The sequence below is a fragment of the Paroedura picta genome, chromosome 3 (assembly GCF_049243985.1).
Source record: "Paroedura picta isolate Pp20150507F chromosome 3, Ppicta_v3.0, whole genome shotgun sequence".
Taxonomy (NCBI): domain Eukaryota; kingdom Metazoa; phylum Chordata; class Lepidosauria; order Squamata; family Gekkonidae; genus Paroedura; species Paroedura picta.
This window is the reverse complement of record NC_135371.1, coordinates 176,315,901-176,335,984: the sequence shown is the minus strand read 5'-3', so window position 1 is coordinate 176,335,984 and position 20,084 is coordinate 176,315,901. Positions and strand designations below refer to the sequence as shown.

Below are 20,084 nucleotides of genomic sequence, written 5' to 3'. Positions count from 1 at the left end.
GACCGTGAGATTAAGATCCATGCGCCCCTGAACGAAGTGCCCCTAGCCATCCCCCGTGGTTTCCTATGGGGGGAAATTCCATGGCTTCTTCAGGGCAAGGAATAGCCAAACATACAAGGGCAAGCAAAGCAACCACTGGCCAAAAACTTTCCGATGCAAACAGAACCAACAAACCCAGAAGAAACCAAAGAAAACCAAAGACCTGCAACAGAATTGCAGGCCAATGGGGCACCAATGCCAAACTACCACCAATGCCAAACCAGGGAATCCAAGCCAAACCAATGTCGGCAGGGAGCCACTGCCGCAAGCCCAACAGAACCCAGGTGAAAAGCAGACACAGCACCATCAGTGATGCTCATGAGTATGAAATATTGGGTCAGACAGAGAAGAAGTCCATGAATGGCTATCAGCCGTGGTGACTACAGGGAACCTCCATATCCAAAGACACCAAAACCCCTGAATACAAATACCACAGACACCAATGGGAAAGACCTTGGCCTCTATCTCTGTTTACTGGCCATCTAGAGCAGGGGTAGTCAAACTGCGGCCCTCCAGATGTCCATGGACTACAATTCCCAGGAGCCCCCTGCCAGCATTCGCTGGCAGGGGCTCCTGGGAATTGTAGTCCATGGACATCTGGAGGGCCGCAGTTTGACTACCCCTGATCTAGAGGAACTTACTTCAACGTTTAAGTTTGCTACTGTTCCATGTTTCACTTCATTCATTATTGTTAATCTAAGTTACCTGTATTGTTTTATGTAAACCGCCCGGAGCCTTCAGGGAGGGCGGCATACAAATATAATAAAAAACAAACAAACTGTGCACAAGGATTCTGGACTAGATGGACCACTGGTCTGTTCCAGCAGGGCTTTTCTGATATTCTTATGGGGTTTTACGTATACATTACGTAGTCTGCAGAATTCTAAATTATAAGCAGCATCCTGCAGTACAATACTGTATTGGCCTCTTCCCCTAAAACCCCAGAGCACTCCTTATTTATTTTATTTATTTTATCATTGCATTTCTATCCCGTCACTCCCACAAAGGCTCGTGGCGGCTAACAATTATAAAAACCCCAATACATAAAACCCCATAAAACCCATAACATTTTAAAACACAACTCAACCATCCCCTTAAAATCCTCCAATCGGCGGCAAAAAACATCCTAAAAACCTCAGGGTGGATGGGGGGGCTTTTGATCTGCTCCTGGGATGGCAAGAGTGGGGGGGGGGGACCAGACCTGGAACAAATAAGATCTGAGGGATTTCACATCTGCAAGTAGGCTGTGCTGATAACTGGAATTCTAGTCATCTGATCATTTTAATTGTTATAGTTTTATGATGAAAGTTTTGATGTATTTATGTTGTACACCGCCCGGAGCCAGTATTCAGGAGCGGCAGCTATATAAATCCAAATATAAACAAAAAATAAATATAGATAGCCAAAAATGTGGAATCTTGTCAGGTATTCTTTCCTTAGAGAATGGAACAAAATTCAACCTGCTGCTCTCCTAGCTGAGTGACTCTGATTGGGCAAACGGAATTAGGGATTACATAAATGTACTGAAGACTTCAGCTCTTAACAACAGGATGCAACTTTACAAATCAGGACCATTGTATCTGCAGAACGGCAAAACACGAGAGAACGTTCTGGCACGGCTTCCTGAAATATCCAGGGGGGCTATTTAATAAATGCAAATGAGATGCTACACCATTAGCTGAAAGGACTCACAGAAATGAGTCACCCAACAGGGAAAGCTGGAACTGAAGGAAAGAAAATAAATACCTACGGATACCCAGCGGACTAGGACAACTGCCTTATTGTCATCAGGCTTTGACACATCACTAATTTAGCCCTGGACTGCTTAATGTCTTCTCTGTGGGTGGGAGCACGCTGCTGACAGGGGGGAAGGGGGATCTTCGTTGTTTTGGTGGCAGCCTCTACATGGGGTGGGATCATTTCGGAGCAGATGGGAGCCGGTAGACACGGAGGTGGGAGTTTACAAAGGTGGTAAGGGAGCTTGCTGCTCCCAAGAGGTGCTGGTGCAAAGCCCCTACCTTTGCTGCCTCTTCTTTAATTTTCTAGGATATCAGATTGGAGGAGAACAAACCCTGTCGGTATTGCAGTTGGAGAAAACTGACCCGGTTGGCATGACTGAGACTGAGTTTGGAACCTGTCTCTATCAACTCCGCTTGGTCATGCTGGCCTTCATCAGCCCTGCAAAGGAGGCTCTTTCTGCTCTTGGCACAAACTACTACTGGCCTCAATTGTATGCTCCAGAAATGGACTAAGCATCCCACCAGTTTACCGGGTGCCTGCTTCCCCCTCTGTCTGAGCCAAGGAGGTTCTCTTAGGCTTGATCCTAGAGATGTTCTGCAGAACCTCAGCATTCATATCAAAGGTTCCTGGCTACAGCCATCTCAGATTTTTATGGTCTTGCTAGCTGCCATGGGCTGCTGTGATGGGCCCAATACATGAAAATGCTCACATTTGGGGCATAGAGAGCCAGGTTGGTGTAGTGGTTAGGAGCGCCAACTTCTAATCTGGCAAGACAAGTTTGATTCCCCGCTCCTCCTCCACATACAACCAGCTGGGTGACCTTGGGCTCCCCACAGCACTGATAAAGCAGCTCTGACCAACCAGTCCTGTGAGAGCTCCTTCAGCTTCATCCACGTCACAGGGAAGAAAGGCAAGGCAATTGGAAGCTACTTTGAGACGCCTTCTGGTAGAGAAAAGCGGCCTATAAGAACCAACTCTGCTTCCTCTTCCTAATTTTTTGGTATGGAGCCTCTGGGAGCAGGTCTGATTTGTAGGAGGGAGATCCAGCTTATGCCACGGTCTGAACACGGCCTATTCACAGGAAAGGGATGTGGCCCTGATGCTCCGCAGTGGAGGGATGGTGGCTAAGATGGCACACGCAGGGAGGTGCACAGATCCTTGAGAATCCCAGGCTGTTCTGGAGGATTTTAGGAGTCTGAGTGATGTTCTGTTGAGGTTACAGCAGGTGCTTGGAGGATCCCCTAGTTTGCCTCTTCAGTTTCTCCCTTCCTTGTGGCAGAACATGCCTCCTTGGTTTACCAAGGAGCAGGGTCACCTGAACAGGCCTTGGAGATGTCTAGAGCAACTGAGAAGTGAATCCAGCAGACGAGGCTATAGTATGCTTGGGCCAGCCACGTACTCTAAGCTTAACCTACCTAACAAGGTAGTTGTGAGGAGAAAAATGAAGCCACTTTGGGTTCCCCCTGGGGACAAAGAAGAGATATAAATAAAGTAAAACAATTCAGAACTCTTGAGGCGGCACTGACAGCAGAAATGAAATTTTTCTTCTTGGCTGACATTGTGTCAGCTAGATCACGACCTACACAGCTGTTTAAGGTAGTTTGACATCTGCTAACTCCTAACTCTGAACCTCTATGTTCTCAGGAACAGGTAATTAGTTATGACGTCTTTGCAAAGTTTCTTTGCTGATAAAAATCTCTCAATTATGTTTGGGTTTGGATGGATGCTGACTGTAATATAGTTCAGACAAAACATAAGTCTACTGCACTGGCTAGACCCTCCGTGGATCATTCTGATGTCCCCATACTGGATTCTGACCCTGGGTGCTGAAATCACAGAAGGAGCACATGAACAAACCCTTTGATGTCCATCATAAATCAATCCATGACTCAGGGCACCTGTCCTTGCCCACGCAAAGAGGAGGTTATCTGCCCATCACTTAAAAAACCACAGGTGGGGGAAATGATGCAGCCAATTATTGCCCATCCTCCAATCTGTTCTTTCTGGGTAAGGGGGCTGAGAATGCAGTGGCAGAGTAACTTCAGGTCTTCTTGAATAACTCATATGTTCAGAAACCTTTTCGGACTGGCTTCTGGCCAGGCTACGGGATGCAGACTGCATTAATGGATCAGAATGTAGCCAAGGGCCATGCCGTTATATTGCTCTTACTAGATTTATCAGCAGCCTGTGATACTGTGGACCAGGGGTAGTCAAACTGCGGCACTCCAGATGTCCAAGGAATGCTGGCATGGGCTCATGGGAATTGTAGTCCATGAACATCTGGAGGGCCACAGTTTGACTACCCCTGCTGTGGACCATGCCTCTTCATGGAGAAGGCTGAAGATAGAAATATCGGGGATAGCCAGTTGGGAGACTAAATATTGAACCTATGATTAATAAAAATAATAATATACTTTGGATTGGTTTAAATAGATTCCCTCCAGTCCAGCCTCCCGTCTCCCCCAGTGGCCAGCCAGTTCCTCTGCAGGGCCAGCCACAGGGCAGAGAGGCCGAGGCCTTCCCCTGAGAAGACCCTCAGAAGAGCCCTGCTGGGTCAGGCCAGGGAGGGTCCCTCCAGTCCAGCCTCCCGTCTCACCCAGGGGCCAGCCAGTTCCTCTGCAGGGCCAGCCACAGGGCAGAGAGGCCGAGGCCTTCCCCTGAGAAGACCCTCAGAAGAGCCCTGCTGGGTCAGGCCAGGGAGGGTCCCTCCAGTCCAGCCTCCCGTCTCACCCAGGGGCCAGCCAGTTCCCCTGCAGGGCCAGCCACAGGGCAGAGAGGCCGAGGCCTTTCCCTGAGAAGACCCTCAGAAGAGCCCTGCTGGGTCAGGCCAGGGAGGGTCCCTCCAGTCCAGCCTCCCGTCTCACCCAGGGGCCAGCCAGTTCCTCTGCAGGGCCAGCCACAGGGCAGAGAGGCCGAGGCCTTCCCCTGAGAAGACCCTCAGAAGAGCCCTGCTGGGTCACGCCAGGGAGGGTCCTTCCAGTCCAGCCTCCCGTCTCACCCAGGGGCCAGCCAGTTCAGGGACTCATGGGAATTATAGTCCATGAACATCTGGAGGACCACAGGTTGACTACCCCTGCTCTACATGGATCCGTCTGCCCTCGAAGGCAAATCAAAAGCTGGATGAGTTAAACAGCAGCCTTCAGCTCCCAAGGGAGCTGTAGAAGAACCCGCTTTCACTGAACCGTCCTTTGGGGGCGGGTTTTTGGAAGGGCCCGCAGCTGCTTGTGCATTGGTGCCTCATGCTCCCCTCTGTGTGTATGATGAGGTCAGGGAGGCTGGACTTCCTCAGCAGTGGAGGATTCCTCCCTGGTTCTGACTCTCTGCATGTTCCTCACTACACCATCCCTCCTGGTGCTTGGCTTATGTTTCCCACCCTTGCCACAGTCCTGGCCTTGACATCACCACAGCATTACCCCAAGTCTTCCTTCGCGTTCCCATCACATGGTGATATGACATGTCTGCCAGATTATGCTTGGTGCTCACTGGGTTTCATGTTATGTGGCCCCAGGACTGGAAAGGTTGAGGGCCACTAACAAAATATGAATTCTGCTTGGGTCTGCATCCTGAAAGCATTTATGAAGGTAATCCCTACACAGATTACTACTTACTGGGTCTACTATTACCTATTAAACCTGCTTCTCTGCTCATTATTGCCAACACTCCTGTAGGGAGACAGGCAGATGAAATAGTTAACACAGGGATGGGGGCAAGTCTGTTCTAATGTGCCATTCCCATAGAACAGGGGTGGCCAAACTGTGGCTCTCCAGATGTCCATGGACTACAATTCCCATGAGCCCCTTCCACAGAACATACAGGAGATACCCGAAACCTATTCAGATGAGGGCTGCCAAGTCCCCATCGTGGGTGAGTGTCCCCCATTGCAGCTGCTAATCAAATGTCCAGCAGCAGGGAGAGGCCTAGCAAACGAAGGCAGCCATCTTAGTGGCAACATGATGACATTACTTCTGGGCATTATGTCACCAGCCATGTGGGGTGCTCTGGTATTTGGACAAAAACTATACAGTAAAAACAGCTTCAATAGAGTTTCCCCCCAAAACCAGAGTGTCCTGTGTCATCAGTGATGATGTGTGTCACTGATGACACAACACTGTCATTTCTGAAACATACCAGAAGAGATATTGCTGCTGCAAATTCAGGCTAGCCCCCCCCCTGCTGCCAATGTCCCCTCCCACACCAGGGGGGGGATCTGTCAACCATAATTTCTAGCCCCACTGAAAGCTGTTCTTTGAGGCTAAATTGGGGGATTCAATGATACGTGTGGTTTTGTCCTCAGAGTAACTGATGCAAAAGGCTTGCTGTGAACATAAAAAAGGATATATTTGCAGCCCAATCTGACCTTTCAGAACAGCGCAAACAAGGACATCTTGAACAAAATAAAACCTCCTGAATACCTTTCAGTGAGAACACTATAATAAACAATGTTTGCAACTGCATCATAATGTATGTGCATATCTATGTACTATTTCTGAGTTCAAAGGATCTGTTTGTAACCATTGTAGAAAATACAGATATTTCAGTCTTTCCCCCCAAACCCCGCCTGAATGCAGCAGAAAAAGAGCTTTTGGCCAAAAGATGAGAAAAATTCAAGATAAAAAGCTCCGGGCAAAGAACACAAGGAACAGCAACTGCCCCCCTTAGGGAAGCTAGTGGGGAGATGCTACTGAGTGAAGCATGCGATTTCTCCCACAAAAGGAGAAAAGAACAGACGCAAGCAGGAAGGGAGAAAGAAAGGGAAATGGCCTGGTCTGACAGGGCAGCCAGAAGCTGTGAGGTCCAGAAAAGCCCACAAAAAGGGGAATGCTGTTCTGAGGGCCTCCACAGAGAATGGTTTGCTGGAAGAGACCACTCCTTGTGGAAAAGGGAGCGGGAGGCCCAAACTGAGCTTGGGCAGTCTTAGCCACAGGACAAGCTGGGCATCTGCTGGGGGCCCCCTACTGTCATGCGGCCCCCATCTGTCACTTGCTAGTGCCTCATCCAGCCTCGAGCTGTGGCCACAGGGCCCAGGAGGCCATTCGCTATATGGAAAATGGGTGGCTGCAGCTGGCCGCACAGGCCTGGGAGGGATGGCGGCTGCAGAGGTTCTGACTGCTCTACCTGCCGCTGATTCCGCTGAGCCTCCCCACCCTCTAGCCCTCGCCAATGGCATCAGCGGTGGAAGGGCAGCTGAATCAGGCAGACGCACGGCTGCTCCTCCTCCCACCCCTCCTGCCCTACAGTTGAATGCCAGGTTGGCAGCTGCTGCTTGAGGAGCATGGAGGCTGGAGGCACCTGGGCAAAGCCAGCTAGAGGGTGGTGGGAGCGGGCCCTGTTTCACCCTTGTGTGCCTTGACTCTATCTGAGGCAATCTTCAGCACTGAATAATGAGAAGCAGAGACTCAAGGGATGAAAATCCCATCTGCTCCTTGAGGGTCTCCTGAATTCTACACTCCCATTGCCACTTTCCCTCCTTTCCTCCCCGCCCCACCACTTTCTCTAGGCTCTGCACAGCAGCCCTTTCTTTGATCTCCATGCCAAGGTTGCTAAGCAGCCTCAGAATGTAGTCTGCAACCTTGCAAGATTTCCTTAGACTTTGGTTAATATTCTTCCCCCAGTCGCAATTTTTAATGTTTTGGAATTTTTCTTCTAGATTTGCAGAAAGACCCCCCAGTATGTACCTTGTCCTATTGTGTAGATTTTTTGATCCACATTCTAGGGGCCAGTTCCAGAATTATAACACAAGAGGCATCTATTGGTTTGTCCATCCATATGCCCCTGGCATGCATATCTCGTCAGGAAATAAAGCTGGGCGCCTCAGAATTAGCCCTCAGTATCAGTTGTTCACAGGAGCGGCAGTGCCAAGCACGAAGGGAATCCAAACAGCATGGCCCACATGCCCTCCAGAAAACGTGCCCCCTTTGCCCTCTTTTTTGTATCAGAAGCTATGTTTGTCCCTGGCATGCATAACTCATTAGACCAGGGGTAGTCAACCTGCGGCCCTCCAGATGTCCATGGACTGCAATTCCCATGAGCCCCTGCCAATTGTAGTCCATGGACATCTGGAGGGCCGCAGTTTGACTACCCCTCCATTAGACAACAAGGCCAGGGATTTGAAAACTGGCCACCAAGCTCCGGATAATGACGACAAATGCAGTGTCAAGAAATTGTCAAGGACATCAGAATCTCTTAGACTGGGTTATCTCCATATTACCTGCAAAGGTTTCCTGTGGCAAACATAACTCATCAAACAATAAAGCCAGGGATTACAGAACTGACCACCAGCATCAAGAGGACTGTAGGAGCTGCAGTGCCAAGAAGTCATGGAATCAGAGCATCCCAGGCAAGGTTATGTACAGACCCTCCTCCCGCTATGCTATTTACAACAGAAGCTAAAGTTTTCCGTGGTTAGGGGGGCATATCCTCTCTTATCAGAGCATAAAGAGAGGAGTCTCAAAACTATTTTCCCTTCCGGTTGACATGGGAGTGGTAGAACTTAAAAAGGAGGCAACTGGAACAATGTGCCTCAGGTAATCTCCAAGCCCACCCCTCTATTTGCAACAGAAGCTAATATATGTTTGTGGCAGGTATAACGCATTAGGAAAATGCTAGATACCGTAAAATTGGCCACCGGCTTCAGGATGACCTGGGGACCCAGGTTCAAGCCCCCACTCCTTCTTGGAATCTTGCTGGGTGACCTTAAGCTAGTCATTCACAGAGCTGTTGTGAAGATAAAATGAAAAGGGGGAGAATAGTCCCTATAGATAGAAAAAGTGGGGTGTAAATAAAGTATGCTTTAGGATGCTTAGGGCTGATCCTGCGTTGAGCAGGGGGTTGGACTAGATGGCCTGTATGGCCCCTTCCAACTCTATGATTCTATGATTCTATGAAATCTCTAATAATTGCAGGTAGCAAGGAAGCAGGTGTTTCTAGAGGTAACCTGAGCTAGGAGGTAGAAAGCTAGGAAGCTATAGATGGAACAGACACTGAGGGCAGAGCATATGTCCTCCTTTAGAAAGAAACCTGCAGAAAATCTGCAGCGTAAAAGGTTTTCTTATATGTCAGGGGTAGTCAACCTGTGGTCCTCCAGATGTTTGTGGACTACAATTCCCATGAGCCCCTGGCAGCATTTGCTGCCAGTGCCTCATGGGAATTGTAGTCCACAAACATCTGGAGGACCACAGGTTGACTACCCCTGTTATACGTGATATAGATTGGAATAATATTTTAGAAGAAGGAACAGGGGAAGACCTAGAGGAATCAAGTGTATTGCAGTACTCTTTATTCTAATTATAGGACAAAAATACGGCCAACACTAATTCTGGGGTCAGCCTACACAGACGGAATGGACGCAGCCCCTATAAAGCAAGACTGTGACTGCAACAAGCTATAAGACAGGGACTGGAGCGAGCTGATGGGGATCAGCTGCATATAAGGTAAAACCTGCTATATTCCGGTAGACCTCCTCAACGTATTTTCAAAGATACATTCATTGTTTAAATGTGACGGATTTTTATCTATTGTTAAAATTCTATGAACCGTTGAGCATTGAGGATTTCAATGCTATGCATTTTAACTAGATATCCAAATATGCCTGGTAGTCCTATTGTGACTACAGAGGACGGTTTCTGTCCAAATAACATTTGCTTTTGTTGATTCCAAAACAGTCTTCTACTTCTCAGATGGCAAAAATGAAGATATTTTTCCTAAAGACAGCACCAAGTGCAGCCCTTCGCTGCTCTCTCCCAGTGCTGGGAGCAAACACAGAAGAGTGACAGGAGGGGACAAAGACAAAGGGGCAATATTGGAGGGGGAGGGGGCTGCAGGGATGTGAGTGTATCAGAGTGACGTTTAGGAAGGAAGAAAATATTTGGAAGAAGCAGCTGGTAGGGAGGTGCTGAGGTCAGTGGGAAGATACTTGCTAGGCATGTCAAGGGTTCCAGGTTCAATCCCTGGCATCTCCAGGTAATGTGATGTGAGGCCCCTCCCCCTGAGACCCTGGAGAGCTGCTGGCAGCCTGAATAGACAATGCCGACTTTGATGGGCCAAGGATCTGATCCAGTGCTATGCAGCTTCATATGTCTGGATATGCTGTACTGCAGAGATAGGCTGACCCTAATTTTACATAATTAAAAAAAATGAATTTGTTTATCATTCGTTACGGTTCACCAAAGTCTTTTAAACATATAGGGCAGCAATGCATATTGTGAATTGCTTAACAGAGCAGTCAAAATGAAGTAAGTCAAGTGATCCTGGATTCCTGCTGGCTCCATAAGGAGGACTTCAGTGGATCAAGAGCCATATTCAATCCAAGAATCCCAGCAACCAACAGGCATTAAAACTCTACAGAACCTGGCCAGTGGTGGAACACAATCTACGTCCTGTCCATAATTAATCGCTGATGCCAATAAAACAATGACGTCACAAAAGAGAAGTGCTAATGATGAGAGAGAAGCAAGCTCCATCCCAGGAGACAAGAGCTAGGCGAGAGACAGGAGAGGATATCAGAACTGCAGTTCGTAGAGAGGATGCATAATAATGGGAGGGGGCTTCTTGACTACAATAGGGAGAAGCCCATTTAGGCTGGCTTCTGGAACGATGGGACTGCTTCTTACTATTTGATTTAGGCAGGCAGCTGTGTTGGGCTGCAGTAGAACACCTAGATTTGAATCCAGTAGCAACTTGGAGACTAACAAGTATTGTATCTGACAAAGGAAATTTTGACTCTGTTGACATAAATGTGTAAGTTCTTTATGAGCCGCCTGTTGACAGGGGTCCAAGATGATTTGCAAAGCGTTAGCCTGTACAATCCCAACAAATGGGGCTTTCCATGAAGAATGCAATGGTATTTGGCTTGTGGCACCAACCAGAAATCTAAATACAGCAGGACTGAAGCAAAGCACTGTGTTAAGTACACGTTGACAGTTGTCATCCTAAGCATGTTTCCCTGGGCTGTCTCAGGAGGTGGGGAGCTCCCCCTTACTGGCCGTCTTCAAGCAGCGGCTGGACAGATCCTTCTCCTGGATGCTTGAGGCTGACCCTGCACTGAGCAGGGGGTGGGACTAGATGGCCTGCATGGCCCCTTCCCACTCTAGGATTCTAAGAGTCTAGTTCAGCAATGGAAGGGGCTGCCTAAGGAGGTGGGGAGCTCCCCCTCACTGGCCATCTTCAAGCAGAGGCTGGACAGATCCTTCTCCTGGATGCTTGAGGCTGATCCTGCACTGAGCAGGGGGTGGGACTAGATAGCTTGTGTGACCCCTTCCCATTCTAGGATTCTAAGAGTCTAGTTCAGCAATGGAAGGGGCTGCCTAAGGAGGTGGAGAGCTCCCCCTCACTGGCCATCTTCAAGCAGCAGCTGGACAGATCCTTCTCCTGGATGCTGGAGGCTGATCCTGCACTGAGCAGGGGGTGGGACTAGATGGCCTGCATGGCCCCTTCCCACTCTAGAATTCAATGAGTCTAGTTCAGCAGTGGAAGGGGCTGCCTAAGGAGGTGGGGAGCTCCCCTCACTGGCCGTCTTCAAGCAGAGGCTGGACAGATCCTTCTCCTGGATGCTGGAGGCTGATCCTGCACTGAGCAGGGGGTGGGACTAGATGGCCTGCATGGCCCCTTCCCACTCTAGAATTCAATGAGTCTAGTTCAGCAGTGGAAGGGGCTGCCTAAGGAGGTGGGGAGCTCCCCCTCACTGGCCGTCTTCAAGCAGAGGCTGGACAGATCCTTCTCCTGGCTGCTTGAGGCTGATCCTGCACTGAGCAGGGGATGGCCCTGGATGGCCCCTTCCCATTCTGGGATCTTATGTGTCTAGTTCAGCAGTGGAAGGGGCTGCCTAAGGAGGTGGGGGCTCCCCTCACTGGCTGGGCAGATCCTTCTCCTGGATGCTTTAGGCTGACCCTGCACTGAGCAGGGGGTGGGACTAGATGGCCTGCATGGCCCCTTCCCTCTCTAGGAGTCTAGGAGTCTAGCTCAGCAGTGGAAGGGGCTGCCTCAGGAGGTGGGGAACTCCCCCTCGCTGGCCATCTTCAAGCAGCGGCTGGACAGATCCTTCTCCTGGATGCTAGAGGCTGATCCTGCACTGAGCAGGGGGTGGGACTGGATGGCCTGCATGGCCCTTTCCCACTCTAGGATTCTAGGAGTCTAGTTCAGCAGTGGAAGGGGCTGCCTCAGGAGGTGGGGAACTCCCCCTCGCTGGCCATCTTCAAGCAGCGGCTGGACAGATCCTTCTCCTGGATTCCTGAGGCTGATCCTGCCCTCAACAGGGGGTTGGACTAGCTGGCCTGCATGGCCCCTTCCCACTCTAGGATTGTAGGAGTCTAGTTCAGCAGTGGAATGGGCTGCCTAAGGAGGTGGGGAGCTCCCCCTCACTGGCCGTCTCCAAGCAGCGGCTGGACAGATCCTTCTCCTGGATGCTGGAGGCTGATCCTGCCCTGAGCCTGGGGTGGACTAGATGGCCTTGACGGCGCTTCCCCCTCTGGGACGCTGAGTGGCCCTCCAAAGGTCACCCTGTTCCTTCTTGCGCCGTTTCTATTGTGTGATGTGGAGGCGTGCTTGCCCACCCGAGCTGCCCTTCGCGTGAAGCGGGAGTCCCTCTTTGTCCCGACGGGGCTGCCTCCCTCTCTCCCTCCCTCCCTCTACCTGCACCCAGGTGCGCGCACCCCCTCCCCCCCTCCCCCCCCGCAAGGCGAATGAATGGGGGGGCGGGGCGCGTGGTGCCTCCCGGGGGGGGGGCCGCGAGGGGGCGGGGGAGGGGGCTGCGGGGTCTCGCCCGGGGCCCGCCCTGACCCGGGTGTGCGTGTTCCCACGTCCCCTGAGGCGCGCGCGTGTCCCTGCCGCTTACCTCGCCGGCCTCTCTCTCTCTCTCAGCCCCTCATCCAGCCAGCCATCCAGTCAGTCAGTCAGTCACTGAGTGAGGCGGCAGCAGCAGCCGGCCGGCCGGCAAGCGGGGCGGGCGGGCGGGGAGGAACAAAGGAGGAGCCGCCGCCGCCGCCGCGCCGAGAGGGAAGGGAAGGGACGCTCGCTCCCGCGCCCTCGCCGCCGCGCGCCCCCACCACGGCGCGCGCCCCCTCCCTTGTCTCGCCGGCCCGGGGGCGCGCGCGCGCTCCTCGCTGTTCTCCCCCTCTCGGTCGCCAATCAGAGCGCGCTTACCTCAGAGCCGCCGCGGCGCCCCGCCCCCCTCGGCCTCGGCCAACCGCTCGCTTTTTCCCGCCTCGCTCTTTCCCCCAGCCAGTCGCAGCCCTCCTTTGCCTGCCTGCTCCCGGCGGCGGCAGCCAATGGGGAGCGCTCTGTCGCCCGTGGACGAAGCGGAGCGGCCTGATTGGAGGAAACGCCGACTCAGGGCACGGGGAGGAAGGCGCCTCTCAGGCGGAGGCGGTGCGCGAGCAAGGCTTCTGCCCGCGGCGAAACTCCTCCCCCGCCGCCCGGTCTCAGCCAATGAGACGTCGGAGGGAGGGAGTCTCGCGCCCGAGTGCGGGTGAGGAGGCGGCGCGCTTTCCCTCCCACCAGGAGGCGCGCGCCGGCCCGGCTTCCCTTCCCCCACCCCGCGCGCTGAGGACGGCGGTGCGCAGGCGCAATGCGGGCCACACTGCGGCTGAGGGGATTATTGGGGAGGGGGAGGGGGAGGGGGAGGGGGTCTTTCAGCCTCTCAGGAAACGCGCCTCACGTGAACGTCCAAGGCCTCCCCGCGCTGTTCTCGTTCTGAAGGTTTCCTTTAATTGGGCCGCTCAATTCGTGTCTTCCCAGCCTGGGGAGGCCAAAGCGGCTTCCACTCCGTTTGACCCCCACAGCAGCCCTGCGAGGTAGTCTAGGCAGCGATTGGGACTGACCCAAGGGCGCCCAGGCAGTGTCCGTGGCCAAGTAGAGATTCGAACCCGGGACCCCGTCCTGGTGCCCTTCCCGCCTGTGCAAATAAAGCCTAAGCCATTCTGCATTGAAGTATACTTTTTGCATTGCCTATGGCACCTTTAAGACCCACAGAAGTATAATGCAAGATAGAGAGAAGCTTTTGTGTGAAAACTTTGCTGCTTGACTGCTTCATAGAAAATTGTGGCAGGGAGGTGGAATCTAGCCCAGCGTTCCTAATATCTTAATTTTTAATTTTTTTTGGGGGGTAGCTAATCATGTACCCCCCCCCCCAAGCTGCTGGAAGTGGTAAAAACGCACTGAGGAGGAATACCAGTGAGTCTCATACTGAAGGACCAGAACTGACTAGCTGCTCTGATTAAACTAAAACCCAGACCTCTAAATCGCTACATGGCATGCGGGATGGGATGGCAGCATGTTCTGTGGGAGACCAGGCAAGCATGGGTTTGCTCAAGCAAACTGCACAAGGGTTGATGCCCTTACTTGGTTTGCTAATATTTTAAGCGGTATTAGAGGGCAAGGAGAAAAGGCTGTGCCAAGGCGAAACAGTAACGAAGAAACACATCGGTGCAGAGTTAAATAGAACCTTTAATAATTGTGCAGCCTCTATGCGTTTTTCGTGCAGCCTCGTCAGGGGGAACCTTTCCAATTCCTTTTGGTTCTGGAACCAAAGAATCAAGGTGTTCTCCCACTTGCTAAATAATGCAGTTTCTACAAGCAACCATTTGAAGACTCAAGGTGGCTTACAAACATCTTTCCCTTCATCTCCCCGCAACACAACAGACATCCTGTGAGGTAGGTGGGGCTGAGAGAGCTCAGAGTGAACTGTGACTATCCCAAGGTCACCCAGCTGGTTGCATGTGGAGGAGGAGTGGGGAATCAAAGCTGGTTCTCCAGGATAGAAGATGCCGCTCTTAATCACTACACGCTGAAGTGGTTTTTGCCATTTCATCCAGTTGCAAAATGCGTGGATTGAAAATATGTTATTTCGTGTGTGGGGAAGCACCTGAAAGATTCCCGCTGACGAAGTTGCATGCAAAACACGGAGGGGTTGTTCAATTATTTCCCTCGGCATCATTTGTTTTTCATCTTCGTTTCAGAGGGTAGCTGTGTCGTGGTTGTAGATCAATTAAATTTGAGTCCACCAGCACAGGATTTTCGTGGTATGCACTTTCAGGAGTCAAAGCCATTGTCCGAATATATACTTGTCTTTTAGAAGAAAATGGAGAACAATGTCAGCTCAGTCTCCCCACCTGGGAGCGAGGCAGAGTATACATTTTAGATCTGGTTTACAGCACGAGAAGGCTGCTTCCAAATAGGAGCATGAGAGCGGCAGTAGGGCAGAAATCTCCCTTGCAAGGACAATTTCACACAGAATCGCATCAGCAACCCGACCATCAGGGGAAGTCACCCTACCACGGAAAAGACCCTGGACCAAGCAACAGTGAGCAATTTCCAGTTTTTGATACTGCTTTTTGTTTGTTTGTTTAAGTAGAAAGTTGACCTTGCTGGGTAGGTGAAGTTTGCTGTTTGGGATGGACAGAGACGTATTCACAGCCACGCTCTCATTCCTCTCCGTTTATTTGACATGAGGAACGAGAAAAAACGAGGCACGGTGGAGCGGGGACTGAAGACAGTTCATAAATAAAGGTAGTTTCTGCACACAAATAGCTCCTGGAGGAGAAGCGAAACCGGTTCTGTTGGCTGTTCCAGGAGACATCCAACTTCTCGGTGCAGGCTGGGTCCTCAGCAATACTCTGAATAATCCTCCTCCACATAATTTGCTGGGAACCAGCCAACCTGTGTGAAAAAAACCCACAACGATGCAAAGAATTATTAGAATCTTCCCAGATGAGACCATTTCTAAGAGGGAAACCTCATGGGCTTGCAGGGAAAGATGCCAAGACCCGTTCTGCTGATGCAGCTTCAAGTCTCCAAGAAGCAGAATTGTTGGCAAATGCCAGGGGTTGCCCGTTCCCCTCAGACTCCAGCCTCAGGATCCTGGAATTTGCAATCCCAGTGTCGGCTCAAGAGAGACACGACTGTTTTGTAACAGCCCAGCATCACACAGCTCGTTCAGGGGGCCCCAAAAATAATTTCTTGGAGTCTTGTGGCGCTGCACATAGAAACTGCCTGCTGCAGGCACTTGCCTTGATCTGGGAACAGGAATGCCAGCCTCCAGGACCTTGATGGATAGTACTGGCCTGGATGGACCAGGGGCCTGATTCAGTACAATGCATTCTCATGCAAGATCCACACATGAAACCTCAGAGTGCAAACACGGCTTTCTGTGCAGTAGCAACACAATGCGTTGGGTTTGTGTTGCCTCAAAGGGTACAGTTGCCAGCCTCCAGGTGGGACCTGAAAATCTGGAAATGCGGCTAATCTGCAGGCTACAGAGATCAGAAAATGGATGCTTTGTAAGGGGGATTCCATGGAATTGTAGCCCATGGAGATCCATCCCCCGAATTGCAAAGGATTTCCCAATCTGGATCTGACAGCTCTTCTCGTCCCTCATCCTCTGCCACTGGCCAGTGGGACCTGGCAATCCTAGCTGGGAACTTCCTGGATATTTGGGGGTACATCTTGGGGAGGGGGGTTGAAGGAGGTGAGCTTCGGTGGAGAGCACCCCCTCCAAAACAGCCATTTTCTTCTGGGGAGATATTCTGTCTGGAGATCAGTTAACATTCCAGATCTCCAGGCCTCATCTGGAGGCTGGCAACCTTACCCTTGTCACATTGTGTTGCTACTGCACATAAAGCCGTGTTTGTACCCTCCTGCCTGAAGATGCTGGGGATTGAGCCTGGGAGCTAGGGTCTCAGGCTGTCTTTCTCATCCCCTTCTGCCTTGTTCTTTCAACTGGAGATGCTGAGGATTGAACCTGGGACCTTCTGCAGACCAAGCAGAGGCTCTGCTACTGAGAAAGGGTTTCAAGTCAAGGTCTTTCTCATCTCCTCCTGTCTGGTCCTATTAACTGGAGTTGCCAGGAATTGAACCTGGGACCTTCTGCATGCCCAGCAGAGGCTCTGCCACTGAGCCAGGGTCTCAGCTCAAGGCCTTTCCCACCCCCTCCTGCCTAATCCTTTTCACTGGAGATGCTGGGGATTGAACTGGGGACCTCCTACATGCCAAGCAGAGGCTCTGCCAGGGTCTCAGGCCAAGGTCTTTCCCATCCCCTCCTGCCCGGTCCTTTTCACTGGAGATGCTGGACCTCCTGCCTGCCAAACAGAAACTCTTCCCCTGAGCCACACATTTGTGTGCATCTAATCAGTCTCCTTTCCTTTTACACACTCTGTTCCCAGCATCCCAGATCTGGACAGGTGCCAAGATGCTCACCCGGCCGTAGATCTCTCCTTTCCACCATCCCGGATGCCCTTTCTTGTTCAGGATCTTGATGATGTCCCCTTCTTTGAGGGACAACTCAGTTCGATCTCGAGCACAGTAATTGTAGCGAGCTTCGGCAGAAGTAAAGCACTTCAAGCTCCTTCCTGCCAAGGAAATGAAATGAGCGCATTACAGATCGAGAGGCTCACAGGGCGTCTGCTGGGTACTTCTCACTCTGCACCTCAGGTTTTTTATTTCTCAGCGGTGTTCTATTTGACATTTCAGCTGGATGCTATGCATGTGTGTGTGTGGGGGGGGGTGAGAATGGGTATAATCAATGGCTTGAAAAAGTGCACATATACGAAGGCTGGCAAGAAACTCCAAGGTTTCACAAAACCCTTGTTGAGAGAACCTGTTGTGGATCATCCCTGCCCCTATGTCATGATGCACTTCTGGTTTTTGCCAGGAATGTCGTCACAGACCAGCCCCCCACCCCCTGCCATTTTTTGCCCACCAGCAGGCTACCTGCCAATGGACAAAGGCAGGGTTGGCCAGGAGGTCTCTTGCCACTAGTGGGGACCTGGGCGAGCCGAGCGTTTGCAGTGGCAATCAAAGGTACACAGCCAGGGAGGAATGCCACCTGCACGTCTTAGCCAATTAGAGTAAGGCTGGTCTACACAATAAGACTGTTGCTGCATGGAAGCATGTGAGCCAGGTGAGCCAGGCCTGGTGCTTTGTTCTGGCTGTAGCCCAGCATCTGTCTCCAAGGGGGACAGAAATGGCTTTAGGAGTTCTGAGGGAGGCATGACGTCTTTCTTCTTGGGTACACATATTGCAGATGTATGTTGGTTACTGCAACATGTGCAAGAATTTCAGAAGAAAAATCATCTTGCTAGACCTTTTAACAGGAGATGTCAGAGATTGAAACTGGGATCTTCTGCATGCATAGAATGATAGAGTTGGAAGGGACCTCCGGGTTCATCTAGTCTCTACCACTGAGCCACAGCCCCAAGTTGAGCCCACTACAGCAATTAATCAAGAGGGCACCAGGGCATTCACCAGTCTCTTCTGACCAGGGCTTCAATGGATTCAGAAGGATGTAACCATGTTGAGCTGCACACCTTGAATCTGCGTCACCTCCACCGGAGAACGATGCCAAAGCAACAGAGCGGACCTGTTTTGCTCCCATGACTGTTGTTGCCTGTACTTGTAGAGCTGAAGCCTGTGTCACACTTATGGTTGCCAGCTCTGGGCTAGAGATTTTGGAGGTGGAGCCTAGGCAGGGCTGGGCCTGGGAAGGGGAAGGATGTCAGCTGGGCACATCACCACAGCGTCTGCCTTCCAAATCATCCATTTTTCTCCAGGCTAAACGGTCTCCATAGTATGGGAATTTGCTGTCATAGCAAGAGGGGCCGCCTGGAGGTTGGCGATCCTGGTCACGCACCTGGTGTCTTGGAGACGGTTCTGCTCTCCCGCTCTTGGAAGGAGAACTGCAGCACCGTGTCGAGGCTCTTGAAGCAGTCCTTGAGGGAACTCTGCCGGTAGAACTCCACCAGCTCCTGCACAGGAAGAAGGGCAAGATCATCATGTATGGAGCTCTGCAGGGCTGGCGTAATATCCCGACTAGAGAGGAGTGGAAGGCAGCCCCACCCACAGATTCGGGCGTGGCTGGGTGAGGTGTTGTGCTGACCTCATTCTTTCGAGGGAGAAGGGGGTCAAACGCAAGGCAGCTACTCGAACGAAGGACACAGAATAAGAAGAGCTGTTTTCTCGTACTCTGCTTTTTATTACCCGAAGGAGTCTCAAAGTGGTATGTAAACACCTTTCCCTTCTGCTCCCCACAGCAGACACCCTGCAAGGCAGGTGGGACTGAGAGAGCTCTCAGAGAACTGGGACTGGCCCAAGATCAGCCCCAGCTGGCTGCATGTGGAGGAGGACTCGGAAATCAAACCCAGTTCTCCGGATCAGAGGCTGCTGCTCTTAACCAGGACACTACAGACACTCTACAGACACTGCACCAAACTGGACCCTTCCCCCTGAAATCCAGAAGGCACCCTCTGAACTTCCACTCATACTCCAAGAGGGTACATGGATGGCTAGTGTGGTGGGGTGCCCATGGGTGACATGGCCCCCACCAACACCTTTCTTGGTGCCCACCAAATGTTTTTAGCCAGTGGGAGGAGCCAGGTAGACTTTTGCCCAGGAAAGCTTCTGATTGGCCACTGGAGAACTGATTGTGCAGGCGGCAGTGGCCAATGCAGCACACAGATCTTCACTGCACGACTGAAGGCAAACTCTGACAGACATTCCGTGTCTGGCTCCGCCTCCTGTGGCAGCCATTTTGTAACAGCTGTTTTTGGGCTGTGCCCAGCATACTGTGTCAGAATTCCAAATGTGTCTGTGTGCTCAAAAATGTTGGAGACCCTGGGTTAAGAGTGTTGGGCTAGGATCTGAGAGACCCAGCCTTGAATCCCCCCAGACCCACACTACCAGGGAAGCTTGCTGCGCTGGGTGACTTGCAGATTCAGCCAAACCTACCTCACAGGGTTCTTGTGAGAATGTTGTAAGTCACTTTGGGTCCCCAGTGGGGCAACAAGAAGGGTATAAATTAAATAAAAATAAAGTGGGGCACAAAGTAACAGAAATCCTGCTGAATCTTTCCCCATAGTACAGAAAGTGGATTTATGGATCGTGTCATCACAAGAAGATCTGTGGATCTCACAAGCATTTCACAATTTCCATTTGACACTTCATGCGGCACAAATGGAGAAAGGAAGGACACGGCCCCGTTGAAGTTTCCCGGCAGCCGTGGGACGCGAGAGTCGCAACACGAACCGATTCTCATGTGAAACTACACAGCAAGCATAACAGTCGTCCAGCTTCCCCCTGAAAAGCTGCCAGAGGAGACTGCTTGCTGGAGCAGAATAAGAATTGTGGGGACGGTCACTGAACGCTTCTGCCAGGATGGGGGTCACACACCCTGCCCCCGAACTAAAAGCTTTCATGGGCTTGCTCATACCTTGAATAAAGATGATCTTGAAGGTGACCCTAAACTCAAACATTGTTCTGCTGCTTCTTCGGACCAACACAGCGACCATCCCCCCCCCCCCAATCTATCTCATGCTTTTTGT

General features: G+C 51.4%; 2 protein-coding genes and 1 long non-coding RNA gene across 18 annotated transcripts in view; 1 reads left to right on the top strand and 2 right to left on the bottom strand.

The window, feature by feature from the left end:
• The window catches only part of SMARCA4 (SWI/SNF related BAF chromatin remodeling complex subunit ATPase 4), a 76,862-nt gene extending 64,035 nt beyond the window's left edge, over positions 1–12,827 (bottom strand). For 4 of the 14 annotated variants that reach the window (XM_077329881.1, XM_077329887.1, XM_077329884.1 and 1 more), the window contains exon 1: positions 12,608–12,824. The gene's annotated coding sequence lies outside the window, so the exon portion shown is untranslated. Of the gene's footprint in view, positions 1–3,194; positions 3,215–12,607 lie in introns of those variants that run through there. The other 10 variants (XM_077329877.1, XM_077329886.1, XM_077329880.1 and 7 more) reach the window with 5 other exon arrangements.
• A 241-nt stretch (positions 12,828–13,068) lies between these two features.
• LOC143833728 (uncharacterized) lies at positions 13,069–19,996 on the top strand. 2 transcript variants are annotated; one of them, XR_013229693.1, is made up of 4 exons: positions 13,069–13,240; positions 14,255–14,424; positions 14,730–15,073; positions 19,622–19,996. It is a non-coding gene; the product is annotated as an uncharacterized LOC143833728 (long non-coding RNA). The 2 variants fall into 2 exon arrangements; XR_013229692.1 differs by lacking the exon at positions 13,069–13,240 and adding an exon at positions 13,401–13,565.
• The window catches only part of VAV1 (vav guanine nucleotide exchange factor 1), a 50,154-nt gene continuing 45,136 nt past the window's right edge, over positions 15,067–20,084 (bottom strand). For both annotated transcript variants that reach the window (XM_077329876.1, XM_077329875.1), the window contains exons 25-27: positions 18,398–18,512; positions 16,966–17,117; positions 15,067–15,429 (exon numbers count right to left, since the gene is read on the bottom strand). In XM_077329876.1, coding sequence (XP_077185991.1) covers positions 15,376–15,429; positions 16,966–17,117; positions 18,398–18,512 — 321 coding nt within the window. In that variant the 3' untranslated portion in view covers positions 15,067–15,375. The remainder of the gene's footprint in view (positions 15,430–16,965; positions 17,118–18,397; positions 18,513–20,084) is intronic.